Source organism: Daldinia vernicosa (assembly GCF_022497035.1).
Source record: "Daldinia vernicosa strain CBS 139.73 unplaced genomic scaffold F5Y00scaffold_22, whole genome shotgun sequence".
Lineage (NCBI taxonomy): Eukaryota > Fungi > Ascomycota > Sordariomycetes > Xylariales > Hypoxylaceae > Daldinia > Daldinia vernicosa.
Window position 1 is genome coordinate 389239 of NW_025953938.1, and position 25205 is coordinate 414443.

At 44.1% G+C, this 25205-nt stretch overlaps 11 protein-coding genes across 11 annotated transcripts; 8 read left to right on the forward strand and 3 right to left on the reverse strand.

The window, feature by feature from the left end:
• Window positions 1-1132: 1132 nt before the first annotated feature.
• On the forward strand, window positions 1133-1456 carry F5Y00DRAFT_261932 (uncharacterized protein; the record flags this gene model as incomplete). Its single annotated transcript, XM_048011295.1, has 1 exon — window positions 1133-1456. The coding sequence occupies one exon, from the start codon at window positions 1133-1135 to the stop codon at window positions 1454-1456; it is 324 nt and encodes a 107-aa protein (XP_047865045.1).
• A 624-nt stretch (window positions 1457-2080) lies between these two features.
• Window positions 2081-2757, forward strand: F5Y00DRAFT_236643 (uncharacterized protein). The gene has a single exon (XM_048007727.1). The coding sequence runs from the start codon at window positions 2172-2174 to the stop codon at window positions 2595-2597; it is 426 nt and encodes a 141-aa protein (XP_047865046.1). The 5' UTR covers window positions 2081-2171; the 3' UTR covers window positions 2598-2757.
• A 1549-nt stretch (window positions 2758-4306) lies between these two features.
• Window positions 4307-4990, forward strand: F5Y00DRAFT_261934 (uncharacterized protein; the record flags this gene model as incomplete). Its single annotated transcript, XM_048011296.1, has 3 exons — window positions 4307-4667; window positions 4731-4874; window positions 4941-4990. The coding sequence occupies 3 exons, from the start codon at window positions 4307-4309 to the stop codon at window positions 4988-4990; spliced, it is 555 nt and encodes a 184-aa protein (XP_047865047.1).
• Window positions 4991-5369: 379 nt separating this feature from the next.
• F5Y00DRAFT_74169 (NAD(P)-binding protein) lies at window positions 5370-6889 on the reverse strand. The gene is made up of 4 exons (XM_048014092.1): window positions 6721-6889; window positions 6491-6672; window positions 5565-6420; window positions 5370-5501 (listed from the first exon to the last, which is right to left on the reverse strand). Exons 1-3 carry the CDS (start codon window positions 6754-6756, stop codon window positions 5673-5675), a joined length of 966 nt encoding a protein of 321 aa, XP_047865048.1. The 5' UTR covers window positions 6757-6889; the 3' UTR covers window positions 5370-5501; window positions 5565-5672.
• Window positions 6890-10088: 3199 nt separating this feature from the next.
• F5Y00DRAFT_74192 (uncharacterized protein) lies at window positions 10089-11248 on the forward strand. Its single transcript, XM_048014093.1, has 2 exons — window positions 10089-10525; window positions 10582-11248. Exons 1-2 carry the CDS (start codon window positions 10399-10401, stop codon window positions 10638-10640), a joined length of 186 nt encoding a protein of 61 aa, XP_047865049.1. The 5' UTR covers window positions 10089-10398; the 3' UTR covers window positions 10641-11248.
• F5Y00DRAFT_261937 (uncharacterized protein) lies at window positions 11071-12544 on the reverse strand (the record flags this gene model as incomplete). Its single annotated transcript, XM_048011297.1, has 8 exons — window positions 11071-11111; window positions 11165-11428; window positions 11485-11624; window positions 11682-11750; window positions 11807-11940; window positions 11998-12094; window positions 12151-12238; window positions 12292-12544. The coding sequence occupies 8 exons, from the start codon at window positions 12542-12544 to the stop codon at window positions 11071-11073; spliced, it is 1086 nt and encodes a 361-aa protein (XP_047865050.1).
• A 2239-nt stretch (window positions 12545-14783) lies between these two features.
• F5Y00DRAFT_261938 (phosphoglycerate mutase-like protein) lies at window positions 14784-15822 on the forward strand (the record flags this gene model as incomplete). The annotated part of the gene is made up of 2 exons (XM_048011298.1): window positions 14784-15155; window positions 15226-15822. The coding sequence occupies 2 exons, from the start codon at window positions 14784-14786 to the stop codon at window positions 15820-15822; spliced, it is 969 nt and encodes a 322-aa protein (XP_047865051.1).
• A 473-nt stretch (window positions 15823-16295) lies between these two features.
• Window positions 16296-17797, forward strand: F5Y00DRAFT_269750 (uncharacterized protein; the record flags this gene model as incomplete). The annotated part of the gene is made up of 2 exons (XM_048012500.1): window positions 16296-17279; window positions 17354-17797. 2 exons carry the CDS (start codon window positions 16296-16298, stop codon window positions 17795-17797), a joined length of 1428 nt encoding a protein of 475 aa, XP_047865052.1.
• A 213-nt stretch (window positions 17798-18010) lies between these two features.
• On the reverse strand, window positions 18011-19063 carry F5Y00DRAFT_269751 (putative carboxyphosphonoenolpyruvate mutase; the record flags this gene model as incomplete). Its single annotated transcript, XM_048012501.1, has 3 exons — window positions 18011-18653; window positions 18712-18856; window positions 18923-19063. 3 exons carry the CDS (start codon window positions 19061-19063, stop codon window positions 18028-18030), a joined length of 912 nt encoding a protein of 303 aa, XP_047865053.1. The 3' UTR covers window positions 18011-18027.
• A 657-nt stretch (window positions 19064-19720) lies between these two features.
• F5Y00DRAFT_253059 (aconitase family protein) lies at window positions 19721-22677 on the forward strand (the record flags this gene model as incomplete). Its single annotated transcript, XM_048010000.1, has 9 exons — window positions 19721-19829; window positions 19988-20092; window positions 20148-20350; window positions 20410-20592; window positions 20653-21012; window positions 21068-21608; window positions 21661-21992; window positions 22075-22252; window positions 22328-22677. The coding sequence occupies 9 exons, from the start codon at window positions 19721-19723 to the stop codon at window positions 22675-22677; spliced, it is 2361 nt and encodes a 786-aa protein (XP_047865054.1).
• Window positions 22678-23682: 1005 nt separating this feature from the next.
• F5Y00DRAFT_253060 (uncharacterized protein) lies at window positions 23683-25117 on the forward strand (the record flags this gene model as incomplete). Its single annotated transcript, XM_048010001.1, has 4 exons — window positions 23683-23987; window positions 24042-24304; window positions 24362-24886; window positions 24948-25117. 4 exons carry the CDS (start codon window positions 23683-23685, stop codon window positions 25115-25117), a joined length of 1263 nt encoding a protein of 420 aa, XP_047865055.1.
• Between the last annotated feature and the right edge of the window lie 88 nt (window positions 25118-25205).

Consider the following 25205-nt stretch of genomic DNA (forward strand, 5'->3'; position numbering starts at 1 on the left):
GATTAAGGCACAGAGCCAGGGGAGGAAAACCCAAGGTAGTATTATGATCTACTTTCTACGAGTTGTAGTTTCCACGTGTTTTGGGCTAGGCTGTGCTATAGCAGTTAGGAATGCCGTCATGGTGGGTTTTAGTCTTACGGCACAGCATCTTTGCCGCACTTGGAAAATCCACTGAAAGGGTAATGCCAATAATTTTAATTTACTCTTTGCCTAAATAATTTTGAAGGATTCTATTCTAAAGCTAGTGACAAATAAGCCCCAGCGCGATAGTTTGTCTATGAAGCACATCTATTCCCCTTTACGTACGTACGTAGTTTAACTAATGTAAGTTACGAGTGTTTGTTACGAGTGTTTGTGGGTCTTCTCTAATGTTTCCGCGTATCAGGGGCAAGAATCCTAGAATAAGTATAGGGTGTGGTAATTGGTATACTGAATACGACGAAAGCACAAGCGCCTCTCTTAATCGTATAGACTACTCAAAATCAACAAGCCAAGAGGTTTAAGACAACTTCACAAACGAGGATCAACCTGAATGATCGACAATCTATTGAAAATAACTTTTTGTAACATTGCTCTCACCGTCACGGCATAATCGCTCAGCCCAACAATTATGTCATAATATAATCCTATCGTATTGGCTCTCCAATCCCGTTCTCAATATACCACGAGACTAAGAAAAACTATCATCTAATGCTAAGAATTTTGGCTTGTATATTCTCCAAGATGACAGCGAAGCTCGCCTTCCCATCAATGTCGATCAATTGGCAAAATTCGTATGGTATGTTTACCGCATTACTGTCGACGAAAATAGCACAGGCAACGTTGTAGCAAACCAGGCGGTTGTAGTTAGCACCGCACAAGGTGGATAGTAGAGTCTTCGTTGTCTTGCGTCTAAGTATTTCTTGAAATATGAAATTCTATATAAGGGAATTATTTCCCCAAGTTTCTTACCTATCTAGAATAAATCACCATCAACTCAACTCATATCAATCACAAACCACACCGACTCTCACCAACTCATACCAACATAAACTTTGACCGTACGTTGTCAACTCAATCATAAATACTTGATTTACTTATACCAACTCTTCACAGTATCTTCAATAAAAAAAAACTTCACCAATCCATCAAAATGCAGTCATTTACAACACTCGTTTCGATTCTCGCCATGATGCCCGGCTTACTCGTTAACGCTTGCGATTGCCATCATAACAACGACGCCGGCCGATGGAAGGGTTCTCAAACCCCCTCCAGTGCCATCGCAGAACTTTGCAAGGAAGGAGGCGCCTGCAAGGAAAATGGTCATGGAGCTAGGCTTTGTGTTTTAGGGGATATCTCGCAGTGTCTCTGCGCCGTTGAGGCGGCTGAGAGCTGGCAGAGCAAACATGGAGGAGATTGGTTCCTGTGGTCTGGCGTCAACTGCGGCGACTTGACTGTCACAATGAACGCTGCTTAATTGGAATGTACATATATGCACATGGATACGCATACCTAGCCTATCACTTCTATTCCATGACCGATCGAATATTTTCGAATCATATATAGTTCTACAATTCACATTTCCAATTGCCGAATGTTTTGGCGAAAACTGGTGTACTCGGTAAAATACCTAGCTTACTTGAATATTTACATGTTCCTGCATCGTTAATATATATTTGATAAATTGGGGGGATTTTGTCTTCATATTTGGTCACGTCAACCACTTCAGTGCCTTGTCAACGCGTTAGTATGCATCAGCTATAGCAGCTTTACATAGGTACGTATAGGTAACTCAGATAGGTGGAGGATATACTTACATCTTCTCCTAGTATAATATTTACGAACTTTCGAAATAACAGGTACCTAACACTATATCAATAGCTAGGTACCTTACACTTTCGATTGTTGTTACACGTGGTTGTGCGTCAGAAAACGTGGCTGAGTGGAATCAAAAATGACGTAGTCTGGTTGTAGGCGCTTTGATAATATAAATCGTTGCGCTAAACTGTAACAAGTAATTAAAATGGCGGCACAGGCTATAAGTCGAGTAAAAGTGCCAGGGGGGTTAGAGGGCCTTGTGATATAAATATGCCCTCTATCACATCTTGCTACTCAAATATGTTTCCATATGAGCAATATAGCATTCTATCGACAATATACTCAGCCTCCATATAATTTCGACTCAAACCCAAATGGCTTCTCAGTTACCAACGGCCAGGCCTGACTTTGCCCTGAAAGAAGTGGACCCAGATATTATTTGCATCGACAACCACAGGTTTCGTATCAACTATGACGTTCCGCAAGAAGTCACCGACCGTCTCTATCATCTAGCGGAACAGGAAGACCTCAGATATGAGGATATCCCACATGAGTTGAAGGAATATGAATCGCGCGATCCGCCAACGGAGGAAGAGATGGGAGCATCCATCGGCACTTTTATTGATATTGCTGGTCGCGAATTTTTCATGGGTCCAGACACGCCACAGCACATTTTAAGCCTTGTGGACGAAGTGCTGCAGAGAAGTGAGGAGATTGCGTATGAAGATATCCCTAACGAATTGAAGGAGTATGAGGTGACGAGTGCGACTTTGAAGAACGGGAGTACAAGGGCAAATTAATACCTATATCATATATGAGCTAGGAGTCTCGACAGCCGCTGTTGAGTTTTGGCGATTGAGTAGATCACCAATACGAGAAAGTTGTCTTCGCGAGCATGTGGTCCACGGAGTGTTAGTAGACGATACCGGGTACCTAAAGCCGAACGAACGCAGAATGTATATAACTTGAAAATTTATTTTGATCATTTTATTTTATTGATTATGAGATGAGTTCAATTATCTCTTCAAGTACAGGAATGTCTCAAGCGTTCCAGCCTTAACGCAACGTAGCAACAAACGAAAGTCTCAAGCCGTGAAGTTACGTGTCCAGGTCTTCCAAAAGATACATTCTATTTGAAACTTAGTTGTCTAAACTAGGTACCTGTTAGTTATACGTTAAGTAGGAAAGTATTGCAAATCTTAGAGAATATGTTTAGACCATAGTGCTCAAGACTACCTACATATGCCTATAAATCCATTTAGGTATTTAATACAATGACGTCCAGATATATAAGGTATTTTCAGCCCCTCGAAACAGCCACGCTGTTAAATGTTCCAAAGGGGCTCTGAAATATTTTATGCGATTAGCGTACCTTTAGATCCTGAAACCTACCCCCTTTCCTCAGTTCCGCCCGTTCCGCAAGTTGCAACCTGGTCTAGCTTATGCATCTAATGTAGCCATACTTGAGACACTTCCGATCTATATGGTGCTGATTTAACCCTTGTTCATATTGAAAAGTCGAAGAAGAGTATGGGATACTCAGGTATCAAGGTACCTGGGCCTCCTCGAAATAGGTAAAGCCAGCAGAAAATTCGGATTTATATGGATAAGAACCTACCGTAGGTTTAGTAGGCCCCCTAGGATAAGCCCTTAAGTGAAATTAGGCATGTTAAAAAGCTAGAGTGGAATTGGTTGCCATTCGGTGTTTGTTAATGTCTTACATTGACATAGTAGATTTACTTTCAAGGGAGTTATGCTTTGCTCAAGGGGCAGGCATCTTAAATCTAAATGCTTGGTTAAATTGTATAATGGCTTGAATTCCAACCGAAGTCTCATTTGCTTAAAATTATGTGATTTATGCCATGCATGCCTACCCTACTATTTATTATTGTATATTATTGTGGTTGTATTACAGTGTACAAATCTAGCCGGTATTAACTCGGTCTATCATTTTCTTCGTTTATACATTATCGCACAATCTCTTCATAACTGGTACGATAATCAGTCTCTTAGCTTGTATAATGAAAATTATAATCGACGATATGGTCGTCCCTATTGTGCTACTAGAGACGATCTTTACTCTAGTGTGTCTAAACTACATTCCATGTCTTACTGAGTGCTCAGTCACCTAATCAGTTATGACAGCTATGAAATTTGATTTTCAGACTTATTCTTACGTATGTGGCTTATACTGAGACTTACTTTAACTCACAGAATGCGCGTGGTAGGTTGTTACCTGAACATTATCGATACCCCGGCCGAAAAGTGTCACCGTCGGATCGAAGCGTCATATCTTCGTCCTTACTATATAAGCTCCGACTATCCCACCTATCGATGACAAGGTTTTATCACACACTGGGATTTCATACCGGCTCCTCTATGCTGGTATCATAGATCTTAAGGGCCACCATTCGCCCTACTGGGGACGTCCTCGGCACTCACCAAGGAGAAGAAATAGTAATCACAACCAACATATTAAAATTTCAACGCCTAGCTTACGATAACAATAATGATATACTTCCTAACCATCCTTCTTGCTGTCGCAGTTGCGTCGCCTGCTCTTGCAGATTTCACCATTTATATTGGAAAGAGTAACGACATTACCGACGTCGGCGTCACTTTCAGCTCGACGGAAATGCAAGTCCACGACCACGCACCGCTTAGTTGCTCCGATATGGGTCATGTGGTACCTATCTCGGCCAGCAGTAATAATGATGCTAGCAAGGGACGATGGGCATGCGATGGATGCAGCGCAAAAGCACCGAGAGACTGGGTCATCGATCGATTTGAAATGTATAATAAGGACGATGCCGTCGGTCACTCGACAGACCATCCAGTTCCTCTGTTTAATCGATCGACAGGAGCGGTCAGTAAGTAGAGATGTGCCCCCTTTCATTTAAAATTCTGAGAAGTTAATTAACAGGTATCTATAGCTTTATACTCAACAGGAGATAATAACTACGACATGAGGGATATCAACAACACCTTCCTTGGCACCTGTAACCGCCCTAAACATCCCCAAGAGATGGACTGCTGGCAGCTTATCTCCGCTACATTTCTCACGCATGTTTTTAGTTGTAAGTCTACCTAATCACTAGGTTGGACATAGAAGAAAATGAGCTGGAAGCTAATATCAATGATAGGTACTAGTGATCTCGTCCCGAATGACGACTTATGGGTACAAGACGAATAAAAATTGTTTCGATTAAGTTACAAATCGACGGCACAGCGATGAAGTGATGATGGCGATGTATTTTGTCCATTTGATTGAATTAAATGTTGACTTTAGTTATCTTAAGGGGCTTGCTTGGAGTACTTCACGACATGGCATTCTGGGTTTAACCCTAGTTTTATCTTCAGGAAATATTATAGTTTGCTACCAACTGGTGTTGGATTCAGGGGCTCTGTGCTATCACTTGTTAGGAAAGCCGGGTCGAGGGCTCAGGGAGTCAACGAATGTAAAGACAATACCTATCAAAGTATGAAGAAGTCAAGTTCCTAGTATATATGCTTCCTAAATTAAAGACTTCATAATACTTGCGCCATCTTACATCCAATAACTCATCGTATTCCCACGGATACTTGCATTGGTAGTTCACAGAGAAGTTTTAGTGGCATAGAAGGCCTTGTTATTTGATCCTCACCTATGACCATGCGATCCCCCAAACTCGAGAACCTATCCGCTCTTCGACATATGAATGGAACTAAAGTTATATTAATATAGGGACAATGTTTAAATCACATGACAACCAATAAATAGTACTCACCATAGTTGAAAGATCATGATGGTTGCAAATTAACGCGAATGAATTCATGTGCACGTCTACCTAAGTATTAGACCTATCGGACCTATCGAGTACCTAACAAGGACCAAATTAGGAGCTGGCATTCGAACCCGTTAGTACTCCGAGTTCTTGGGCGGTACTCCGGATCAGCTCCTTTATATCTGCCTCATCCATAGTCCTTAGGCCCAGCCGTTCATTCCAAGACAACTTTTGGAAGTCTTCACCACCATAGCCCTTTCCATACATCATCTGGTAGTAGTAACTAAACCAGCCAGATCTATCGCCCTTTGCTAGCTTCTCCTCGGCTTCGGCAACCATTTGATCTATGTCAAGATCCAGGATCTTTCCGCTTTCCACATCACCGAAATCAATACCTGTAACCTCAGATGCCAGCTTCGTGAGAAGACGCTCACTAATGGCGGCGGAATACATATAAACCGGCTTGTTCGCGGTTTCATCCAGGTGTGCAGGGTCAAGAATCTTGACTACTGCCGCAGCAATATCAGGGAGTGTCGAAGTTCCAACTAAGTTATTACCGCCATTATGAAAGACAGCTTTTTTATCTTTGATGTTGGGACCCAATGCGCCTGCCTTTAGGCACATCTCGAAGAACGGGCCATTGTTCACGGAGGTCCAGGTTGTGGAGGTGCCGTTACTAGCAATAGCAGACTGCAAGTAATCGCGAACTTTGACCTTCTCTTTGACTATTGGTAGTTGTCGTGATAGCGGGGTATCGAGGTTGGTGCTGTACTCTGATGGGATAATCCGTTTCACAGCGGCCGCAATGGCAGCATCGATCATAATACTCTCCGTTGCGAGAGCAGGATTTGGGACGGCGCTAATCAGAGTCAGGTGGTTGAGGTGAGACTCGAGAGACGAGACAGGGCATAAAAGAAATGATGACGTACCTGACTACGGCATCCTGTCCTTTGAAAGCAGACGTCAAATCATCTTTGTTGGATAACTCGACCTTAATGCTTTTGACCCCTGAAGGAACGGGGTTGGTAGAATCCTTGCGTTGAATGGCAGTTACCACGAAGCCTGCCTGTGTAAGTGCATTGCGAATATGAGTCCCTAAAGCACCAGTAGCCTGTAATCCTTTTAGTATAAGTTAACGGGATATAGACTTCATGCTTACACCAAGAAGTGCCACATTTCGAATGGGTATGGCCATATTGAGCGAAATCGAAAGCGAATATGAAGATTTTGATAAAGGAATCACAAGTTGAAGTTGGAAATAATCTTCGAACCGTGTAACTGATGCGCGACCCTGAAAGGTATTCTACATATACAAGAAACATCGATTTGTCATCGGCGTGAACTGGCTCCGAGCTTCTGGGCCACCGGCGTGACGCCAGCCCGGCCAGCCAGTCTCGGCCCCTTCGGAATTTATGGATACGGGGGAAAAGCATCCCGCTTACTAAATATGAACTAGACAAGTATGGTTTATAGATGTTTTATATTGCTGCATTCCGAAATGACTAATGCTGTAGATGTCGAAAACAAAAAGGGGAGGGAATACTCATTGACTTCCCCCGAAAAGGAGGGCCATAGTGGGAATTGCGGGGGTGCATCCGGGGCTGAAAACGCCGGGGACGCAGTGAAAAGGGCTAGCATCATTATACACAAAAAAGCTCAAGAATACTTGCTGTGGCGACCAAAACGGAAGCGCCTATTTCTCCTTTCATTGGCTTGCGGATCATACCCATAGAGGGACTTGCAGGGTCTAATAAACAGTTTACCAATAGTTAAATATAGGTTAATAATTATTTAATAATCATATATAATTAAACGCTTATATCATTACACGTTAATAAATATATATATTTAATTAAATTTAAACGTTTAAACCGTTTAAACGTTTAAAATATTTTTAACATTTATAACTTTTAACGTTTAAATTTTTTAACGTTAAAACGTTAAAATTAATATATATTTTATAAATTAAAAAAAAAAAAAATATATATTAATTAAAATTATAAAGTAAATATATATTATAATATTTTATAATTTATTTAAATAAATTATAATATATTTATAATTTAATTATAAAAGTAATAATAATAAAAATGATTTTATTTTAAATATAAATATATAATAAAATAATATATAATAATAATAATAATAATAATATATAATAATAATATATAATATAAAAATATATTTTTTTTTTATATATTTTATATTTTATAAATAATAATTTATTTATAATTTATACCTTTTAAACGTATAAAAGATTTTAACATTTATATTTTTTAACGTTTAAAATATTTTTAACGCTTATTACTTTTAACGTTAAAAAATTTCAACGTTTAAATTTTATTAAATATTTAAATCAATTAAAATATTTATATTTATCAACCCTCGCTTAAATATCCGCATCCTTATAAACGTTAGAATTTTTCAATCATAAACCAAATATCAATTAATGGTTTATTAAACCTAGCAAATCCTGGTATAGACCCGAGACAAAGGACGGCGCGGCGCTACTCGGAGATCCGGGCAGACTTAAACAGTAGGGAAACGGATGATGGGGGCACCGATAAAGATCTCCTCCAGGATTAATAGGCGTCATATGTGTCTACTGACGTCGGGGGCTCTCGATCTCCTAACCGGTAGCGATAACAATAACGACGTGCGACCATAAACCACCGGTCGCACTACACGCTAGCCTCAGTCGCCTAGCGGATCATCCTCCAGTATAATATCTAAGAATTAGCTCTGGTTTAGCATTAGTCGGGTAGGGGCATTGTCGCTAGGCCGGGAGAAAGTCGTTTGAGTGCAGCGTACCTGCATCCGAACGCGTAGCTTCGTCACGGTACACTCCCGGTACGGGGATACGGAGTTGGTTCCGCCTGACAGAAAAGATAATTAATCCATCCCTGTCAGATAGTTTTTGGGACGCATTGTCTTAGGCACTTGGGTATTCTAGTGCTATCCAGGAGGATCTCTTCGAGAATTATCCCGGGCTAAAATGTCTTGCACATCTCAGATCCCTAGCATCGTGATGCTGAGGTGAAGGTCGGATAGTGGCCCGTTCATTAAATCCGGGTGGATTATCACTCTACTTATAGCGATACCCAGCCACCGTAGCTTACCTAGTGGTCATATATTAAGAGTAATGTTATTTCAGTAGTAATGGTATTTCAGTAGTATTTTATTTTAAGCAGTAGCCACAGTCAAAGTGGGGCAAACCGCAGGTACGTACCCCGCCATACAATTTTTCTAGTATCTTTTCGTACCTCATGTTCATTCATCTTGTATATGCTTTATAATACCTGGCAATACCCTTATCTTATACCCTCTCGTACATATAGCCTCTTATTCAATTCAATTTAATTAGGATGCAAGGCCCGTACGTCTTATTATACTGCTTCTGCTCGGTCGCATGCGTATATAATTATTGCGAGGTAAAAAGGCTGAAAACATGGTCCCTATGTAAGGTTTAAAGGTACCTTGTATTCGTACGAGGCTGGCTGGCTGGCTAGCCAATCAGGTAGCTGTATTGTATAAGGCTGTTGCATGTGGGTGCATCTTAAGAGATTGGGGATTGCGCGAGGTTGACATAAAAGATACATGCGCAGCCAGGAAAGTTTGTATGGGAATACATGTAGTACTTATGCGACTCCTGCGTGACTCTTAATTGTGGCTGGATGATGTGGCTACTGCTGATTTAGCCTTGAAATAAAATACTACTGAAATACCATTACTACTGAAATAACATTACTACTGAAATAACATTACTCTATATTAAGGCGGAATGCCTTTTACATAGCAGAAGATCTATTCAATTATACTGGGCATGAACCTAGATATCAAGGCCTACGAGAACTGTTCAAATGCTGAATGTCTTCGAGCTTAGTGCAATTGAGAGGAAATAGGAGATTGCTGTTCTTTTTAGTGCGCGAAGGTACGAAATGAATACCTGCACGCATCGAATAAGGGGTGGTCGCGTAAAGAAGGGAGAGACTTGGCTTCTTTGCCTGTAAATTCGAAATAATTTATTGGGTACGAGTACCGTAATACATAGTAACAAGTGCCAGGGACAAGGGGGATTTAGCAATGCCATCCCCATGTTAAATAAGAACCACATATTGAGGCTCAAGGCTCAAGTCTACTGAGCGTCATAGAAATACTGTAAAGCTATTGGTTCTTCTTGTAATGTTTAGTTCTAATCTAGTGAATTCCTTAAACCCTGTCGCAAATCTGTTTCAGTCATATTTCTCCTCGCGCCATATGGCACGATCGATTAATACATAGATTTTCGATATTAGTTAGATCCACTTGGCCCACACTTCTTTCGATAACAATAGATCTACATAGATCTACACGAGGATGAAAGAAACAACGATGAAAGTCAAATGCTAGGACAGATATATACTTCTTTCAGAGAACAATTTGATAGTAGTTTTCTGCATACCTTGGGTACCTGTAGGTAACGACGAAATCCGTCACGCGTAAGCGACCAGGTTAAGCTATCGCCAACTACGTCTGGTGCGCTTAGGGGGTATCTTTGGTATTGTTTCGAATCCACCTGATGCTATGACCCAGAATAGGAAAGCCTCTAAAATCGACTGATTATGAGCCGAGCCGCGATGACTTCGTCGGCGCCAGGATCCAGGGGGTTTTAATATCATTTTTTCTGGTTACTTAAATTGACAATAACCCAGTTTTGCCGATCAGATGTACTAGTCGAAAGAGTCAAGCAGCGCTTCACTTCATATTTTCCATTCTCATACTCGCCTATATATCTCAAGCGTTTATCAACTTAAACAATTTATAATTCTTAATTAAACTACTTTTGTCATCTTTCACCATGCCCGCTATCGACACCGAACTTATTACCCGTGAGCTGCCCCAGCTCATCACCCGGGAAATGAGCAATATGAGCATCATCATGAAGAGGGAGGTTGACCATAGAGCGGTTGAAACGTTTCTCGTTGGTAAGTGTCTGCTTAGTCCATTATACCACATCTTAAATTAACATGTTTTAATCCAGCCTTTACCTGCATTTTTGGTGTCGGCGGTTGGATCCTCTGGATGGTTAAGCAAAAGTAGTCGATAACCGAAGCAATATTTTTTATACACAAATCGCCTCCGGCCTTACACCGGAACTTGATCCTCCTACTTCCTCCAGTGTCGAGGAGGGAGGGCGATATACTATTGATACCCAAGATGCAGAAGGACATCTAGACTACAGGCGAGCAGATGTACCACCATATATAACCGTCGTGCTGACGACATTGAGATACCCAACGTTGAGAAGATAGAGATTGTGGGCATATCTGGACCCCTATCATAAGGGGTGAAGTTATTTGACATCAGATACCTAAATTAGGTATCGTAACTAGTTGGAGAAGAATGCGATAAATTTGGTTAAACAATCTATATTACTATCGCTCTATTCTGTTCCAAGCTTCGTAGCCAATTTATCGCTCTTGACGCTTTTAACATGCCATGCTGAGTTGAGTACAGGATCAATGATGATTTATGCCATGGGCATGTTAATTCCGGGAAGCTCTGTGAGCCCTGTTGCTTAATTAGAAGAATGAACCACGAGTTTCGATAGTAGTATAACTTACATCCGTCTTCATCCTCAGACACAACTTTCTTCACGCTGCACTGCCTTGCGGCGTCGATGGCCTGGGTCTTGAGGGTTGCGCAGCGAGCACCCATGCAGCCAGAGGTATCCATAGCTGTCTGGAGGGCATTACCCTTCCATCCGAAGACGTAGTCACCGTGCTGGCCGTATCCGGTGTTGTCGCCTGTGCTGAGGTAGAAAGGCTGAGATCCGTCGGTGGGCCACTCGTTCTTGTCGTTGAACTTGGTGGTGTCCCAGACAACCTCTAGTAATAAAAGTTATTAAAGCAAACAGAGACCCGAGAAAAAGGACATAACTTACCGTACATGAGCTGCGGGATCCGGATGGGGTGGGTCGACGGGCAGGCTCCTCCCAAGCTTAGGAAGTTGGCCGGGCCGGTCGTGGGGTAGGCAACGTGGTCCTGGTGGTTAGGGCTGTCCAGGTTCTTGCCATCCCAGCAACTAAGAAGACCATTAGTATTCCTCCAAACCAAGGGGAAAGAATGCGAAGGAACTTACGTGGGGAAAAGAATGTTGGATCGGATACCACCAGCGCACACCTTGTTGGGGAGAGCCTCAGAGTCGACGCTGCGATTATGGTAAGCTACAACAGTTACTAAAAGGGCGATAATAACAATACTGACTTGTCATCCATGCAGGGAGCACCAACATCACCTCCGTAGTTAGGACCTGTGTAGCAACGGAAGCAGTTTTGCCTCTTCAACTTGGTGTCGGGCCTGGAGCGCGCCATGGCATCACCCGATAGCATACGGAAACCCTGTATAAATGGATTAACACAATTATTTTAAGATCCTCGTCATTGGGTGCTACTGACCGGCTTGAAAGCGGTGATCTGACCGGGCTGAGCCGAGACGTAGTATACGAGAATACCACCTTGGGTTTGGGTGCTGAACTGGTCGTTGAATTGTAGACTAATGAAGTATGAGTGACTGACGACCAAGTAATCTAAGTTCCCAAGAATACGTACGCGTGACCAAGCTGGGGGACTCGCTTGTAAGTGCCATTGCGAGCCTTGAAGTAGAGGTTGGCTGTCCAGTAGTTACTGAAGTCCTCGCCTATATGGACGTAAGTAAATGTTCTATATATTTCCCCCTGAGAAGAAACTTACTGAACTGGCAAGTGGTGCAGTCGGCAGTCTCGGAGACGTCGCCAGTTGTCATAGAGGCGTTGAAGCCGTTTCCTCCTACGATTTGGTGAACGTGCGAGGAGGGGATTGAACCAGGGTTGACGAGAGGGTCGATTCTGTCAATAACGACGTTCGGGCATCCGAATCGCAGCATAGTGGTGCCACCGAAACCACCGCCGAACTGGGGGGCCGCTTCGGCGAAGGCGGCGAAGCCGAAGAGAGTAGTCCAGAACATTGTGAGAGAACTTTGATACTACGGATTGTGCTGGCTGATGATCAGAGTGTGAACCAGATAGAGCCCTTGGTTGGGCATGCTTGGATATATATAGATTCAGACACATGGTGGGAACTAAGAATTTGCTTATTAACTGCCGAAGCATCTATATCCTATTAATATTAACATGGGTGGTACCCAACTTATCGATTTTCCAGAAAAGTCACGGTATGCTATTGTCCCTGGACGTTGTAAAAGCTTAGAGGCTAATATTCTCGGGCTAATATGCAGCACATTTCTGATAGGCCCGCACCGGGTAAAAGGACTGAGACATCTCCAGCATTTCGGGCAAAGGAAGTAGTCTAGGAGCCCCTTTTTACCGGTGATAGGATTACCGATGGCTTATGTATCTCTAACCTATCACTAAAACACTTGCTATTCCAAATCAACAAGGTTCGACCAATATTACGGGACAATAGGCAAGTATTAATTTGAACTACTGGCTGTCATCAAAGAAGATATAGAAGCCATATCACCCTACGTCACTGTACAGCCCGGGGAAAGAAGTAAGTACCTAGGTAATCGTGGGGATAAATCTTCGACGCAGAATAGAGGAACATATTCGGGCCAACTACAATATAGAAGCGATCTGTTATTGGTTCTTACTCTTGCCGGTGTTGGTACAAGTGAGCCTTAAATGAGACGCGAGTCAATTAAATGGTTTGTATTGGCGCAAACTCTGACTGCAGGGGACAGGAAACCAGGTATTGTGTGGAAGAGGTAAATTGCCTCGGCGGCTCCGCGAAAAAGCACGCGGCATGCAAGGGTTTCTCTTGATCGTGGAATCTTCCACAGATCTACAAAATAACGAGCATCGTAGTTCGGATATCCACGGCGCAATTTGATATAGAGCTAAGCAAGGCGGTTAGGCACCTAACGATAACGTAGGGTATGAAGGAATTTGAAGCAGGACCTTGCTTGCCAGGGTATTACCATTACACGTATGGTTAAATGTAAATAGGGGCGAAGTTTTAATCATGTGATAGTCTAACCGAAGATTTCTAGAACAGTGTTTCGCAGTGTGGAGGAAGGGGCAACGTGATCTTCAACCTAGAAATACGGGAAATGGTAGACTAATGTTCATGCTCTACCTAGTGTGTTGTTCGAATATATCATATACGCCTTAATACACAAAGCCAAATGTAAGATGCTGCCAGGCAACTCTCAAAGGGTTTCCAAAGAACTACCTACCTGTTAGTAAGGCCTAGAACGCTCTGAGAGCCAAAATTTTGGAATTTCGGTAAGGTTAAACTCGGAGCTGAATCTGGGTTTGATCCATATACGGGAACGGCAAACAAACAAAATTTTGCCCAAGTCATGATCTATTCTCCAAAAGCTAGAGATTATAAAGGGGAAGTTGTGAGATATCGAATGCACTTTGAGAGAATCTTTATTCGCTAGTCTTAATTCATATCTCGAGATTCGGTCGATGGAAACCGACCATCGAGGGACTTTATACACGAAATCAGTAAAATTGAATTTTAAGAGAGTACGAAAGCTCTAAATCGCAAATATGTTTATCAAAGCACCTGGATGTATGCCATTAGAATTCTTCCACCCGGCTATGGATATGGTTGAAGAGGAATCCCTCGTTGACAGGGATAAGAACTTCCGTATTGTTTAGAAGATTGCTTATATGCCTGGGTAGGTAGGTAGAGAAGCAAACTCGTTTTTCTACTTTTGTTCTTAGTTTTCGAAAATTGAAGCCACTAATACGCCTTGATTGGATCTCTCGATACATATAATCGACGAGCTACGGTGGAATTTCGTCAGATGACTATCAGGAAAACCTTCCTATTCTATGAATGATGGCCTTATGCACCGCCACAATAAGTCATTCTACTGGTGGGTTGTATTATATGTTTCCATTGGTTAAAATAGCGAAAGCTGTACTACAGTTATACCACATTGGGCTCAGCCACCTCATGAAGTGCCCCGCAATGGGATCCCTTTGATGAGTGTATCTGCTCTAGGTAACGTAGATAATAATATCTCTCCCAATACAACTATCTGTCGTACTTGGTCTAGTTGATATCTTATTTCACTTTCAATCCATCGTATGATCCACTAAATGAAACGTCTTATTCGGAGATTTACACATCCGCGCGGGGAAAAGGCCTTAGGAAAAGGGATACCGAATGATGAGGCTTCACATGAGCAAAACTATATGCCCAAGTCAACACCACAAGAAAAAGACACTATGGGTAACTCGATAATCGGCGGGACTCATAAGTTCTCGTTTGTCCCCGGCTTCTTCGCGGATTACGCCCAGATTGCACACACATTGCCCGATGGCAAAATCTCAACCCAGCCTGCTCTGGGAATCTTATCGCGAGATTATGATAGTTTGGGTACTGACTTGCAATTCGATAAAGGGGTTCCTCAGTGGGTTCGATTTGAGAAGTATATCCAATATCTTAATCAGCAGCATGTAAATGACGGTATATCGTACAAATTGATGTATGTAATAAGACATGGGCGAGGGATTCACAATGTGAAAATGGATGAACTTAAGATATCTGAAGAGACTGGGCAGCTCGAGCTGGTGGATGGAATCCCATTAAACTGGAAAGTAAGACAGTATATCTCCTATTACCACCTGTATTCTCTATTCATTTATGAAAAAAGGCTAATTCTATCAGAATCATTGGTCTCACAAGGATGGAGATGACAAGGTAACATGGGTTGACGCCCAACTTGTGGATGAGGGAATCACAGAAGCAAAGAATCTCTCCAAATTATGGCTAGAAGAAGCCGAGAAAGATGCTCTTCCTTTACCCGGAACTATTTATACCAGCCCCCTTGCGCGATGTCTTGACACGACGAAGCTTGTCTACACACCCGTCATGAACATGCACGGGAAGCCTCTTAAGCCTGTGATAAAGGAAAACCTCAGAGAGCGAATCACAGACCATACGTGCGATAGACGAAGTTCCCGGTCGTGGATAAAGCAAAACTACCCCGATTACATCATTGAAGACGGCTTTTCGGAGCTAGACACAAGTTGGAAAGCTGATTCATCGGAGTCACTCGAGCAGCATATAAAAAGGATACAGCAACTTCTCAACGATATTTTCGCACATGATGCTTCTCCTATTATCTCGCTAACAACTCATTCCTATACTATTACAGCGCTCCTGGCGGTAATCGGGTATCCAAAATTCATGGTGAATGAGGGAACAATGGTGGCGTTGTTCGTTAAGGCAGAACGGCCTGCAGCAGAAAGTTCAGCTTCTTGATCATCCGGCATGGATACAGGTATTCAGCTACGCGCGACCCATGAGAAATGTTGGTCATATATCACATTAGGTACACCAAGGGAAAAGTAATAGAGTCGGTATGCACTGCCCCATTTCCTTGCTCGAGTTGTCAGGGATTATTTCTGCGCCCCTCAATTTGATTGGGTTATATCTTATATCTTACCGAGGCAGCGTCTGCAGTATGCCCTGTACCGCCCTTAGAAATGGCCCCCAGCTGCAGGATGGGTTTCAATGCGGCATCGATGCGCTGTATCAATAGAATTCTTTAATTTTCATGAGGCTCTGCACGAATTGCTCCTTAGGTTATCTTTCTCTTGTTGTTTTTCTTAGGAACTTCGTCACGAGTGTTTTGGTATAGAAATAGCTAGAATTACCTGACATTTCCCCCATTCTTTTGTCGGGGGGCATCTATCCGAAGAGGTGCTAGTGATATAAACATTATATTTAGACCAATGGATATTCTACGAGAGATTTCGCGCTTGTCTATAGACAGCAGTGTAGAGGACATCTCGCCGTCCGATATCAACGTCTTACGAGCCCACCCGCCGTCTCAAGCAGAGCCTGATGCGAAGCTAGAGTTCGACCCTGTGGAGAGAATTAATGAAGCGACTCTATTCGATAAGATTCATAATGACCAGTTATTCCCCCAATCTAACCCATCAAAGCCCAGCCTCAATATAGTATTCTTCCCTGAGGCAAAGTGGAGAGCGATTGCCCGTGATGGAGTCCGGCGTGTTGAGGTCTTTGACTATCTACGACTGGATAGTGCATTACTGGCCTACCTGATTTCTTCGAGGGCCGGCTGGTACTGCGTGCCTAGCGACGGACGATATAACTTCATGATCAAGGACTACCCCTACATGCTTGCGTGGACCTTCGATCCGACTACGCTGGAAACACGTGCCATGCTTGCTGCGCGGAGTGATTATAAGAAGCGGTCCAGTCTGAAAAATAGAGATGGGGATTTCCACTTGCCAGGGCTTCGGGCCGCGCATTTATATCATCCCCTCTCTCTCGCCTGCCTATGCCTCACGGATTTCGTATTTTATTTCGACAAGCTCATTGTTGAAGAGGGGTATACGATCGGCTACATCGAAGAAGATACAGGGCATGGGTTATGGGTGAAGGATAGAACCCAGACGCAAGATTTCAACTTGGAAAAGCTTATGGACGCCTCAAGGAACATTGCGAAGATAATCGGCTTATTTGCTAACCTTTTTAAGAGCGTGGAAGTCACACAAACTCTCATAGAGTCTCTACAGGACAAGGAAACATGGAGAGAATGGTACGGTAGAGATGATGAAGAGTCGTTGAGGCACTTCGAGTATTGCGTAAAATCTTTCAACTCGGCTGTAGGGTTGCTGAAGTCACGTATAAAAACGATCAAGCAATCTGGTCGTGGATTCGATGAAAGAGCAAAGGCGCAGTCGAATGTGGTATGAGCTGTCCAATTTCCTGGCGCCCTTGTTTTACGTTAACCATTTGATCGTCGTACTCATCATTTTCTTAGATAGCTACCCTCATCCGCCGACAGGATGCTATAACAAGCCACGAATTAGGCAAGGCTAGTAGGGACCTTGCGGCGGCTACTAAGAAGGACAGCTCCGACATGAAGGTGATCGCTATCATGACCATGGCATTCCTTCCTGCGACATTCTTTGCTGCACTCTTCGACCTCCCCACGCTTGCCTGGGACCAACCTCAAGTAATTACCAACAACTTTTGGGTCTATTGGGCCTTCACGTTACCTACCACACTACTCATATTCGCCCTGTGGTATGTGCTAAATGAACAAAAATTCTTCGTATGGCCGAAGAGTAAGGCGAAGGATACTGATATAGAGAGGGAACCGCGCAGTACTCTGCCTAATGGCTTCTTTGAAAGCCCTGCTCCGCAGATCGATCGTACTAGGCGCGATTTATCTAGGTCACAACATATCTTCTCAGGATTTTAAATAACGACAGACTTAGACCGGTTGCAAATTGGGTTAAAAGGTGGTCGTATCTGCCGGGTGTTTGGGATATTTATAGCTAGGTAATTTAGACGGCTTGGATTTATAATAATCGGGCTCCGGACCCAAACACGGGTAGTTGAAGAATAATTTTCACATTCCATTAAATGCTATCATTTTAACTTGAACGACGACCGAAACTAACTACACTATGCTCTATTCTGAAGATATCTTTAAACCCCCTTTGTGAATGACTTACCCCCCGCCGCGGCATCAAAAGCGACATACTCTTTCAGCCCACACGCGATGAAGACGTCTCTGGGGCCGGCTTTGGCCTTAGATTCGACGGAGATACCAGTATCCTTCAAGGCTTTGGCTGCTTCGGTTACCGCCTCGTAGACAGGCCCTAAGGCAAATGCGGGAAGTATTATCATTCGATAGCCCAAATCTTTCGCTTCTTGCACAGACAAGACGGGAGAAACACCGCCGGGAACGCAATTGAAGAGGCACGGTGTAGGGGCCATGTCCTCACATATTCGTCTGCCTTGTTCTCGGGTCTGAATACCTTCGAGGAAAACTACATCTGCCCCCGCCTCGACCGCATGTCTTAGTCGGTCTTTAGCAGCATCATAACCTAACGAGTCTAATGCATCCGTTCTAGCGATGATGACAATGTCTCCCTTCTCCTGCTCACGTGCTAGGACTGCCGCTCGAATCCGAGAGATGAACTCGGTTTCCGAGACAAGTTCCTTGTTCATAAGATGCCCGCATCGTTTCGACTGCACTTGATCCTCAAGATGAAGAGCGGCGACCCCGGCTCTAATATACTGCGAAACTGTTCTTCCGACCATTAGGGGACCTATGTACCTGTTGTGTAAGTCACGTAGACGACTCATAGAAGTCAAAAGTCAACTTACCACCAAAGCCTGTGTCGGCATCCGCTACTAGTGGAACGGATGTATCTAATGAAGCTATCATGGCTGCATTGTCCCTCATATCGTTCAAAGTAGCTACGCCCAAATCTGGCATCCCAAGTCGAGACATTGTCGTCCCCGCTCCTGTCTATTCACGTTATTACTATTAATGACTACCATGAACATCTTTCCAAAGCGCTTTGCCTAGTCTTACCATATACAAGCAATCAAAACCAGCCGCTAAGGCTATTCTCGCAGTGAGGCCATCGTACACCCCCGGACTGACGACAATATGTCCCGGCGTTGAAAGAGCAGCGCGTAGCCTTGATACGGGGGTTTGTGAGATATTAGCCATTGCGATTGTAGTTTATGTTGGCATATTTCAGGCTTTACTCCTATGGAAACCTCCTGCCCCTTTATCAGCTAAGCCGAAGCCGCTCTGGCTCCGGTTTCAACACAAAGCCAAGAGTGCATTAACCGATATTTCATCTAGGATATACGGATCTGCGTGGCCTATCTCCATTTACGATGTCAATGGGCAGGTGGTTACGCAGTTCGCCGAGTTGACCGATGTCTTGCCGACTTTCACCGAGATGGGTTCGGTAATATCGCCACCTACTTACATGATGTCCGAACATCATAACCTATCACACCAAGCGGCTATACCAGATACGAAGTCGATCCCAGATGCTGCTGGGTTAACCCGCTTAACCATGATTGCCCTTATAGGATAACCCAGTATGCTGAGGCGTAGACCATACCGACTCGCTTATATTCGCAACCGATCGGCCAGTGAGCCAATCTTCCTGGGCTGAATTATTAGCTATAACCTAGCCAGCTCGTAGCCGAAGCGGCTTGCTTTTTATGGAGATAATGTCAGTATGACCTGGCGTGGTAGATGGGTAGCCCTGTGTTGTTACCATCTTGAGCATCCTATATCTAGCAGGCCCGAAGTCTTGAGGAAGACAATTATCTTTAAGTTCCGGTCTTTCCCACCGTATGTGACAGAGTAATGCCCATTCTAGATGAAATGTTCTTGAGCATGGCAGTTTCTAATCAGATTAACGACTTGCTCCGTACATCACGAAATGTGCACATAAGGAGAGATGATGGGTCTCGAGGTACGTCCTATTAGGGCCATGTATTTCCTTGTACGGAATATGAGCTAACAAGACGTATCGTGTAGCTTCAATAGAGTTCATACGGGACTTGGAGGCCCTGGCGCTCAAAGTGCAGAGCGCTGGATATCAGCGGGAAGGCGAAATCTTACAGCACGTAGCAAGTATTTGTCTGACGTCGCCAAACTATGGTGGCTTAGGTCTTACTCCCAGCACGCCAATAGCTGGAGATGTAGCATCTGAAGTATTGCTATTAATCACAGCTTGTAAGTGAAATATAATCTCAAGCACTTTGCTTATAACTGGACTGAATGGAAGTAGGGCTTGAAGCGCTAAACTCTGCCGATCGAGAGAAAGGAGTCGGTACCAGAGTTATGAGTTTTAGACCAGCGGATCGGCCTTCGATGAACTTAACCGAAAAGATATTTGCTATGCACGATGTGGACTCGAAGGGGTATGTAAGGGTAGGAGATACTATCCGTGTTGCAGTTGATTGGATCATGGCATCGGAAGCATCATGGGGTGTAAGCTGACCCGAGCGAGGTTCCTCTTTAGACAATAAAAGCTAATGACAAGATACTAGAGTATGGAAGCGACCTACAATCAGCTGGGATCCCCGGGCATATTCCGGAATGATCGGTTTTGGCTTGCCGGTGACCATGTCGTTGACCCTAGGGTCAATGCTCATCCCAAAATCAAGCCCCTTATTGAAGCATCCGAAAGAGCTAGAAGGGTGTTCAAGATGACGGAGTACCAAGGAATGAACGTAGGTGTTCGATTCAAGCTAGGGTAGGTCCTACGATGAACTTCGTTAACATATTACTAGTACACAATTATGCACACCGAATTCTTTAGGGAGCGTGCACAGCCTGGAATGCTCGTCATAGGGTCCGACTCTCATACGTGCTCTGCCGGTGCAGTAGGCAGTTTGGCCGTGGGGCTAGGTGCTGCGGATGTGACAATGGCTCTTGTTACCGGTGAAATTTGGTTCAAGGTACCAGAAGTCGTTCAAATTCAGTTTGTAGGACGGCCGCCTAGGGGTATCAGTGGAAAGGATGTAATACTCTATGTCTTGCAGCAACTCAAGAGAAACACCGTAGCTGCGGACAGAGTAGTGGAATATACTGGACCGGGTTTAAGCCACTTATCGCCAGATGCTCGATTCGCCATTGCGAATATGACCACTGTATGGAGACAGACCTATTTCAGCTTCGCCTTGTATATTCGCTGACCTTGTGTAGGAGTTTGGGGGCATCAGTGGCATCTTCGTACCTGATGATGTTACGAAGTCGTTTATTGACTCGAGGAAGATCGCACGACACAGAAATTCATCCCACTTCATGCGACCCGATGATGGCGCCAGCTATGCCGAGACAGCGACTATTGACTTATCGAAAGTGCAATCTTTCGTCGCGAAGTATCCCCGTCCCGATGATGTTGTCCCCGTGTCGGAAGTACAAGGCCAGAGGCTTGACGGCTGCTTTATCGGCGCGTGCACGACGGCCGAGGAAGATATCATCATGGGCGCACTAATCTTAGAACAGGGCCTGAAGGCAGGTAAAATACCCGTGCCAAATGGCAAGAGAAAGGTTGTTCCAGGTTCGAGGCCAATCATAGACAGACTTGAAAAGAGTGGCCTGGCAGATATTTACAGGACGGCAGGATTCGAAGTAGGTGTTCCTGGATGTAGTTATTGCGTCGGTATGTCTGCGGACCAAGCAGGTCCTGGGGAAGTATGGCTATCTTCTCAAAACCGCAATTTCGAGAACAGAATGGGTAAAGGTCAGTATTTACTCTCTTCCCATTATTTTGAACGTTTTAATAACGAAGATAGATTCCATCGGAAACCTAGCATCAGCTGCGACAGTAGCCGCATCATCATTCGATATGGTTATCACGAACCCTCAGGCTCTATTAGATGCTATAGACCCAGCAAGATTCGATGCGCTTAAGGGAAGGGGTTCCCTACAGACAATATCAATGACGCCGCCGGCTTATGTTGAGCCAGCTTCTGTCGATCATTCGCGTGGTTCGCAACCAAACGACGTGGTCTTTGACGGTAACGTCCAAATGAGCGATAGCATGACGGAGACTACGGGAGAATTGAAAGGAAATAAAATAACCGGAAAAGTCCAGAAACTAGGCGACTTTATCGATACAGATGCTGTGAGTATATTCTCTTTTATACATAATAAGTTATTGGTTCTGGGTGTTCGAACGCGTTTTATTTTATTGACGCGAATTTTAGCTGGCACCGGCGCAGTTCTTGGTAGAATCCAAAACCGACGAAGCGCTTGGCACGCACTGTCTCGAGTTTACACATCCAGACTTCCGTCGAAGAGTCAAAGAGGGTTACGATATCGTAGTCGCTGGGAAGGCATTCGGCTGTGGCTCGTCGCGCCAGCAGGCAGTCTCGGCATTGCTAGGTATCTAGAGTCTTGTCTTGTCCTTTCGCACCCTTAACAATAAGTCTGGACTTTGCTAAGTAAAATTCTATGTAGGATGTGGGGTGAAATGTGTGATAGCACGGTCCTTCGCGTTTATTTACAGCCGTAACCAGCCCAGTCTAGGCCTTCTCGGTATTACCATCAGCAACGATAACTTCTACAGACTCGCACAAGATGGTGCTGAACTAAGCGTCGACCTGGATACCAATGTGCTCTGTGTCGACGGTAAGGAATTCCCATTCCAGCTGAGCCCCATGGAGAAACAACTCATGAACTTGGGCGGGATTACGCCAGCGTTCCAGAAGTTTGGTAAGCAGCTATTCGAAGCGCTATGCTCCGGTGTCACTGGTACCGCGAAATCTGGTCAGAGGCGTAAGGAAGTAAGCGATGGGTTACAATGGTAGATCTATGTTCTCATGAACCTGGCTACAAAAAAAGTCGGAGCCGAGACGGGAAAACCGAAATAAGACCCCTGAATTGAGAGTGTGGGGTAACTCGATTCTCGTCCGGTATTGCTACGCGTATTGTATTTCTGTTTAAGATAATTAGAAAGATTATAACATAAAACATACCCATCGCCATATATGTCGTATACTAGCTTCTCTATAACTACCGATATATATAGTACGGTTTTACTGAACACCATAACTGAAATCCCTATCCCTTGTTGAATCGGGAAGCTCAGGCCATGGGTAACATGCATCAACAAATCAAGTTGGCGTAAAATAGGACGGTGCCATGCAGTCTCAACGTCGAAAGAAAGCATGCAAAGAATGCCGAACACATAAGGTCGTGCTCGATCCAAATACTTAAGAGGTAACCAACGTTAACTTTGACAACCAGATAAAATGCTCTGCAGAGCCACCTGAAATATGTTCTAGGTGTCGGCGTCTAGGACTCCCCTGCGTTCTCACCTCAGATGCACGTTCCCGGCGGACTAAAGCGCAATTACAACGTGAGCTAGAAGCACTGAAAGGTCTTGTTAACCAGCCTACCTCTCAGTCGGTAGAGGATGGCAACTCGACAGCCGTGCATGTACCAAGTCGGGATCAGGCAAACGGCCAGGCGCGAGTCTTTACACGACCCTCGCCAGGTTTATCTAATGAGCTATCAACAACCATTTCTTCTTTAGATATTCTATGTTTACCTCGAGTTCTTGATGGATGGGAACTGAGTAGCGTTGGGATTAGCGATTGCTTCAAGCTGTAAGGAAATTACCAACTATCGTTTATCTTTCTTCGCCGTAGCTTTTTAACCAACTCAGCAGGTTTCTGCAAAACTATAACCCTATCTTACCAATGTTGGACCAGCGAGGTAGCAATCCGGATGATTGTTACAGCAAATCCAACTTTCTATTCTGGGCTGTCATTTTTATTGGCAGCAGGAGATATACTAATGACCCGACCATCATGGACTTTCTAGCACCACGCATGAACAAAATGGCCCTCCTCGCGTTAGAGAATAGCAATAGTCCCATGGAGACCCTGCAAGGCATCATTCTTTTATGCCACTGGCCCGTACCGACAAGCTCCATGTACAAGGACATGACCCAAATGCTGAGCGGCGCTGCCCTGCATCTAGCTATGCAGATTGGCCTTCACGTTTTAGGTACTGGTCAAGACTTCGCTCGTACCGTCTTGCCTTCGAATGCCGACTATTCTTCTAGAGCCTTTAGAGCCCAACTATGGATCCAATGTCTCATTACATACCACAGGTGAATGAAACACGCAGCATCCATTAAAGGGGCAAATATACTTACATACGACAGCACAAGCTTGTGTCACGGAATCTTACCGTTGATTCCTCTAGACTCTCCTCAAATTAGGCTCTCAGACGCAGATCTCCCTATGCAATTTCCAGATGATCTCAGGGTTCAGCGGCAGATGCACAGCATCTTGATGACGGCGACTGGCTCTTTAATGAGGCTAATCCCGCCAATTGGATCCGACTCCCAGTCCGAACTAAACCCCTTTATCAGCCTCTATGACGCACAATTTCAACAAATAGCAGCGGATATCAAGTCTACCATAAGTAGGTATATAAGTCGAGTCAATTCACCTCGTTACAAACCCACACTAATGCCACTAGATACCATATACCTCTACTGCTATCGCATTCATCTTCTGGCATATCACTTCTTAGATTGCACTAGTCTAAATCACGACGGTTTAATCAACCTCTATATTATATCCTGCAAACTATTTGAGTCTTTGACTTCCCAGGACGAGTCCACTGGGTTTTCCAGGGCGTGTCCGGAGTTCATCTACAAGACAACAATCCTTGCTGCCATATCTATTCTTAAAATCCAGAAGAGCGAACTCGTGCGCCATGTTAATTCTGCCTCCGGGGAAAAAGCTTACTTTTCGGCCATCTACCTATGCCAGAGGGCATCTTTTCAAAGCAATGACCTCGGCGCCCGAGGCGTCACTATCCTCGGACAGATGTGGACGAGCAAGAATATGTACCGGCAACCAGATGGGCGCGTCGACAGCTTAAGTACTCGTATCCGGAGCCGGTTATCCATGAGTGTTGTCTTCGACAGTTTCTGGTGGTGGCGGGTCGAGTTTAATGGGCAGACGAGCCCTTATCCAGAGCAAAACCAAATTTCGCCTGGTGCGTATTGAGTTATAACAATGCGAGCACATGCAGATCATTTCATACTGACTGGTAACAGTGCAATCAGATACCGCAGTGAATTCGAACGCGACCCAACAAACCGAGGTGTCCATGACAACACCAGCTATAGCTTTTCCCATCCACGGTAACATGGACATCATGCCATCGGATGAACCCTTCCCCGACTTTGACTGGGCTGTCAACTTCGAGTTTTTAGACCAAAATTAGAATGGCGAGAGTAGTGCCGATAAAGACGAATATATAATTGCTTATTCATATTACTACGGACGAGCTGAATTGCAAAAATTATAGAACT

Coding starts and splice junctions, on each gene's coding strand:
- F5Y00DRAFT_74192 (XM_048014093.1), top strand. CDS start 10,399: ATGCCCGCTATCGACACCGAACTTATTACCCGTGAGCTGCCCCAGCTC. Junction 10,526..10,581: donor GGTTGAAACGTTTCTCGTTG/GTAAGTGTCTGC, acceptor GTTTTAATCCAG/CCTTTACCTGCATTTTTGGT.
- F5Y00DRAFT_74169 (XM_048014092.1), bottom strand. CDS start 6,756: ATGGCCATACCCATTCGAAATGTGGCACTTCTTGGT. Junction 6,673..6,720: donor GAAATGTGGCACTTCTTGGT/GTAAGCATGAAG, acceptor AAAGGATTACAG/GCTACTGGTGCTTTAGGGAC. Junction 6,421..6,490: donor GGACAGGATGCCGTAGTCAG/GTACGTCATCAT, acceptor GACTCTGATTAG/CGCCGTCCCAAATCCTGCTC.
- F5Y00DRAFT_236643 (XM_048007727.1), top strand. CDS start 2,172: ATGGCTTCTCAGTTACCAACGGCCAGGCCTGACTTTGCCCTGAAAGAA.